The following is a 6096-nucleotide window of genomic DNA, read 5'->3' as shown; positions in this document are numbered from 1 at the left end:
TATTGTGATTTCACTGCAGCACTAATATCAGGACCATACTGAATTTTACTCAAGCTTGTGAGAGACAGACTTATGGTGTTTAAAACCACAGAACTGTATAAAGGACATCACTAGTAATTTTCAGAACTGTTTTATGGAGTTTTTATTGGACAACTGGCATGTTGTTAAACAACAGTACAATGCACTGTACTTCTGTCCCTCAGCCTGATGAAATCTAGAGCCAGGCTCAGTGTTGTATAGTCCCGGCCCAGTTTACCCCGAGTGACGTGCGCAGTACATCACCTGATGATACTCCACGAGTTCACTGAGTGATGTGAATCTGATCTGGTCTCCCAGAAGCATGTAGCAGTTCTCCGAGGCGTCGATCAGCAGGTGCTTGACTCCCTCTTTGGATCGATAGGAAAGCACATATCCAAATATCCTCTCGCTAACACGCACCAGGAAGAGCCCGGGCCTTCCCTCCTTCAGCAGCGCCTCTGCTTGTTCACGGGAGATTATCCCTGCAGGGGATGTGAGATGATGCACATTACAGGACACCCAATGCAGAGGACAGCAGTGCACACCAACATTTACAACCTTTACATTTACCATTCACTCATTTAAACAGTAAAGATTTTTCTTTTTGGGGCAGCTTCACAGTGACAAATATAGCTGCAAGCTGCAATCAAGGGGCCAAGCACAAAAAAAATCTAAATTATTATTTATGCAAGCATGGATGGAAGAATCAGACCAAGTGCAACACTTATTTTAGGCAAAGCAACTGACAAATCATAAATACAATCACATGTAATAGGATTAATTGTTTATCGCTTTTGACCAATAGGTGGCACTGTTACTAAATGGATGTTGTATGGTCAGTTGTATGGTGAAGAGGCCAAGTCTGGTGTCAATATGCCAAAGCAGTGCAGAGAGTCAGAGATACAGCCTCAGAATCAGCTTGGCATCATGCCATCATATTTCACTGATGCATTATTCCACAGTGGTTTGGTCTCACGATGATTTGAGCTGATTTTGGCAAACATCGGACCAACAGTCTAGGAAGAGTTTAAAAAGTAGGTTTTCAAAGAAATTCAAAATGGCGGACGGCAATTTCGACTGACTATGGAATAATTGGTATCATTATTCTCAGTATGACTCAAGGAATCTAACAAGACCAGTTGATCTGATCTGAGCCAGTTTTGGTGAAAATCGGACAAACCTCCAAGGATGAGTTTGAAAAAGTAGGTTTTTACAAAAATGCTAAATGGCAGAAAAATGTACATGATGGAAATGATGTCATAGGGTGCAATCGAATCGTTTCGAGCCGCTGAAGTAATTAGCATAAGCATGAGTGCAAATTTGGACAGTTGGTGGCGCTAGAGGGATTGAATTAGAGACTCCAAAATTGCTGTGGTTAAAGTTCAGATTGACTATCTGTGACTTTATAAATAAATATACGAAGAAATGTAAAAAAAACAAAACAATAAATTTGTATTTATACTTTTATTTCCTTATTTATGTATAATTGTATTTTCATTTATATATTTATGCATTAATTTATTTCCACTTTTATTTATTTTCACATTTATTTATGTAGGCCTATATATGTATTTATGTCTACATGTATTTATTTCTCCATTTCCTCCTCTGTATGCTAATGAGGGGGCGTGTTTTACCACAGACATAGCAGTCGAGCTCAGAGTGGCAGTGCTGAAGCTTTGAGGTTTGTGGTTTGACCAAACGAGCTCATTCAGCTCTGTTCAATTCAGCTTTTATTCTCATCCAATAGTGACTGCAGTCAGATCAGATCGATGATGTTACTGAATATTAAGTGTGTTTTACACCCCAGCTAAGCAAGTCAGAGGCACCAGTAGCCCAGAACAGAAGCTGCTGAGGAGAGAGGACTGGAGAGGGTCCAGATGAACAGCTGTAGTCTCACCGTGAAACCAGGGGGCGATTCGGCTGTGGTCGCGCTGGAACCCTGCCCTGAGGGGAAGCTGCTCCTCACGAAACCAGCGGATGATATGATCTCGACTAGTCGTCGAAAATGAGCGCCGCATACCAGCCTTCCTGCCAATCACAACAGAAGAGACATTCGTCACATCTCTGTCCAACCCTGGATCATCACAACCTGAGCAACTGAAGCTGTGTGACAGATATCTAACCAGGCTAAGACACTGAGCTCTGTACAGTTCACACAGTAGACACTGAGCTCCATGAATAGCTCAGATTTGAGCATCTTCTACTGGATAACAAGGGAATTGCCAATGATGTGCCGAGGGGGAATTCCTGTCAAAATATGTACAGTCTGCAGTACGACATTCCTGAGATGAGGAATGAAAAGACATGACGTACAATATATCACTATTAATAGCACGAGACAGGTGGCATTCCAGTTATGGAACGAGTCAAGGTCTCGGCATGTACTTACATTACTGATTATTAAATAGATAGCAGGTTTTCAACAATGATAATAATTATAAATTTTTTCAAGTTTTTTGATCATCAAATTATCATATTAGAATGATTTCTGAAGGCTCATGTGTCACTGTTTTTACTGTATTTTTGATCAAATAAATGCAGAAGAGACATTATTACTGCACCGCAAACATTTGATGTGTAGTGTGTGTTTCCTAGACATAAAGAATTGCTATAATCATCACATCATAGCCCAGATATTGATATAATGTCATATTTTTGTAGCTGTAGCTGAAACCAAAGTCTTACGGGTTTGAAACGAAGTGAGTAATTAAACATGAGCATAAATCAATATACAGACGGGCTACAGCACCATAAGAGAAGGAGCAGGAATACAGTTAAATTACAGTGCAATTACAACAACTGAACTATAATGAATGTCAAGAGCAAGCATTTCCAGTATTTCCACAAGAGAACAGTTCTTCACAGTTGATGTGGAAGATGCTGATTACACGAATGCAGGAATAATCCAGTGTAAACTACCTTTATTCTGCAAACATGGTCATTATGACTTTCAAACCACCAGCTCTTCTTTTTAATTATGCAATTATTGTTGAATTATTGTCTCAGAAATGAAGGACACTGGCTGTGAAGTGGAGCACAGGCCGGCACTCACCGGCTGACGGCGGCGCTGGTGTTTCTGGGTTTGGGTTTAGGTGGAGGGTTGGGGTCTGGGTTTGAGCTGGCGAAGGCCTTGGTGACGGCCGCTACACGCCCTCTCTCCAGAGCTTTCACTGAGCGCCTGCGGTGGTCCTCCATCGTCTGCTTGGCTAGAGACCGTCTGCGCACGTCTGCGGCTTTTGACTTCTGCACTGGAACCACATATGCAAAACCACACTGTTAGTCCTACTGTACATGTACGACCGCTGAGAAATAACACAAACACAACCGCAGAGAACAAAACTTCCCTATTCAGAGTACAACTGTCATGAGTCACTGTCACCAGCCTCACAACAAATAAACAGTAGTTATTCTCATTATTCTCCATGATGATTTTTTAATTAATTTGATTATTTTTACTGTAAAGTAGAATAAAGCAATAATGCATCAGTATTTGTATTTACTGTATACATATACGAATTTGGCACATGCTCGATGATAGAAGTGTTACTAAGCACAATAAGCAGTGAAGAAAAAAGCAAAATTGCGCACACAGAAAGACGCGAATCAGTTCAGTTCATGAATCAGTTTGTGCATTCAGTGGAATTTTGTCAGTCAAAAGTAGTTGATCTCCGAATGCAACTTAATGAACTGACTCCATATGAGGAAATGTCATGAACTTGTAATTTCAATGAAAAGCATGATAACTTAGATAAAAAATTATCTGTGAATTTATATGGAAACAAGCTTTAGGAGCGTTCCATCTTTACTCTCCTCATGTTACGTTGCATTCGGAGATCGACTACTTTTGACTGACAAAATTCCAGCCACCGGAAACACAAACTGATAAAGTGAGTTGTTCAAAACCTTTCTTTTTAGTAAACTCTGTGTACACAAACAATGTTCTCAATGCTGGAGTTCATGTGTAGAGCCTCTGGTGACAATTCCAGCACAGTTTCATGTTGTGTCGAGCCTTCTTAGTGTTTTAAAAGTAGCGATTTTGATGCTGTCATAGTCGTGCCCTATTCACTCCCATTCACAAGACATTTAGACCTAAAATGAAAATACGGTCAATCTTAAAAGTGGCGTTTCCATTCTAATTATGCTTTTACACGAAAGTTTGACTCGGGTAGATTCACAAAAAGAGCCTAGGTTCAATTTTGGCGAGAGTTACCCTTTATGAATTTGTCCATATAGCCCCCCCTAAAGTTTTATGATTAAAGTGCCCCATTAAGGATTTTTGAAAATGACCTTTCATGTAGTGTGTAACATAGCTCTAAGTGAGTGAAAACATCCGGCAAAGTACCTATGTACACCAGGAATAGGGAACTCCGGTCCTGGAGGGCCACTGTCCTGCAGAGTTTAGCTCCAACCCTAATTAAACACACCTGAACAAGGCAATCAATGTTTTCAGGATTACTAGATAGATACATGCAGGTGAGTTTTTATCAGGGCTGAAGCTAAACCCTGCAGGACAGTGCCCTATCCCTGCTGTACATGCTGTACGTGGTAAACCAATCACAACAGACTGAGCTGTCTGGCCAATCAGAGCAGAGTAGCTCGCGGAAGGCGGGATTTAGAGAGATTGATTCATCTGACGAGCCGTTTGAGAATCATTGAAAATGTGGTGATGTGCAAATGTGGAGGAAATGAAACAGTTTTTTGACCTTTGATGCATGTAAACCTGTCGTAGGAGACTCCAAAACCACATTAGGAAACTTTAAAATAGCATTATAGGGGCACTTTAAAATAACAATCATTTTGATGGAAATTCCCCCCAAAAACTCTTAATTTTCTTTATTAGGTTTATTATTTTTTCCTTGTGGTTTTTGGGGTGATGTATGACTTTTTTTGTGAGATGAACCTTAATTCCCATGATTCCTGTAGATTAGATATATGATAAGTGGTTGTGATCAGAGTGTGTGTTGTTGTTTACATGTCTGCTGCCAGTGGTTGTCCTGCTGGTCGAGTGTGTGTTTGCTGTGCTGCTTCTCCTTCAGGCTGATGTAGATCTGCTGTTTTCTCTCCAGCTCCAGCCTCCTCAGCTCCTCCTCAGCCTTACGCCTCTCCTCCTGACACACACACACACACAACACACTGAGACCAGGGCAGAACGTGTGTGTGCGTGCGTGTGTGTCAGTGCGTGTGTGACGGCAGTACCTCGAGTTCCTCGTCTGCTCTTCTCTGTTCCTCTCTGGCCTTCAGCTGATCCGACAACACAACCTGCTCCGGCTCAACATGCAGTCCAGAGAAACGCTTCTCTAGCTCAGCTTCTTTCCTAGCCCTGGACAATTATACGCGGAAAATCATTAAAACATGCAGGCCACTTGCATAGGTTATTAGAGGTCATTAATTATTAACAGAAGAAATGTTGCTCTGAGAGGAGAGCGTGAATGTCATTGAGAACGTTCATAATGAAATGACAAAACACACACACACACACACACACACACACACACACACACACACACACACACACACAGAAAAATTCCTTTTTTGGTCATTGTCTAGTTGTCAACGTGAAAAGAAAAGCAGTCAAACGTGTTTTGCATGTGCATATTTTCCATGATATGAAATCATGCAGCTATCAGTTTGTGTTGGATTTCAGCCCCTATTTCATTCGGCAGTTTCTTAATGTTGCATAAACCGTTATTGTCACTAGAATGACTGGATAACAGAGCACATCTGTCTCACAGCTGATGTTAAATACTGTAGAAGCCTCTTCAGGTTTTGCCCTTTGGCTCAGTGCAGTTATCTACAACACACATTGCATCATGGAAATACAGATCATACAGGTTGTGAACTGATATACACCAAAACTGTGATCATCATAATCTCACATCAGAAGTGCCTCTAAAAACAGAAACAAATCCTCATATTAAGTTCTGTCTGAAAGCCCCACTGCCGAGATCAAGCACACGAGGAGGAACTGAACGCACAAGCCCTGTGCTGATAACATTCCTTTACACTGGTCAAATATTAAACTAGTGGATTACTCTGTAGTTTATGCCAATCAATACATGTTCAAAGAATATTTAT

The 6096-nt window shown here is 41.0% G+C and overlaps 1 protein-coding gene across 4 annotated transcripts in view; it reads right to left on the bottom strand.

Moving 5' to 3' along the window:
- sh2d4a (SH2 domain containing 4A) overlaps positions 1 to 6096 on the bottom strand; it is a 44245-nt gene that overhangs the window by 1615 nt on the left and 36534 nt on the right. For all 4 annotated transcript variants that reach the window (XM_084103611.1, XM_084103610.1, XM_084103612.1 and 1 more), the window contains 5 exons: positions 5218 to 5341; positions 4994 to 5129; positions 3074 to 3269; positions 1919 to 2049; positions 283 to 500 (listed from right to left, as the gene is read on the bottom strand). In XM_084103611.1, the coding sequence (XP_083959737.1) occupies positions 283 to 500; positions 1919 to 2049; positions 3074 to 3269; positions 4994 to 5129; positions 5218 to 5341 (805 nt within the window). The remainder of the gene's footprint in view (positions 1 to 282; positions 501 to 1918; positions 2050 to 3073; positions 3270 to 4993; positions 5130 to 5217; positions 5342 to 6096) is intronic.

The sequence above is a fragment of the Abramis brama genome (genome assembly GCF_963993115.1).
Source record: "Abramis brama genome assembly, chromosome: 25".
In the NCBI taxonomy this organism is placed as follows: Eukaryota; Metazoa; Chordata; class Actinopteri; order Cypriniformes; family Leuciscidae; genus Abramis; species Abramis brama.
This window is presented reverse-complemented; position numbering and strand designations above follow the sequence as displayed.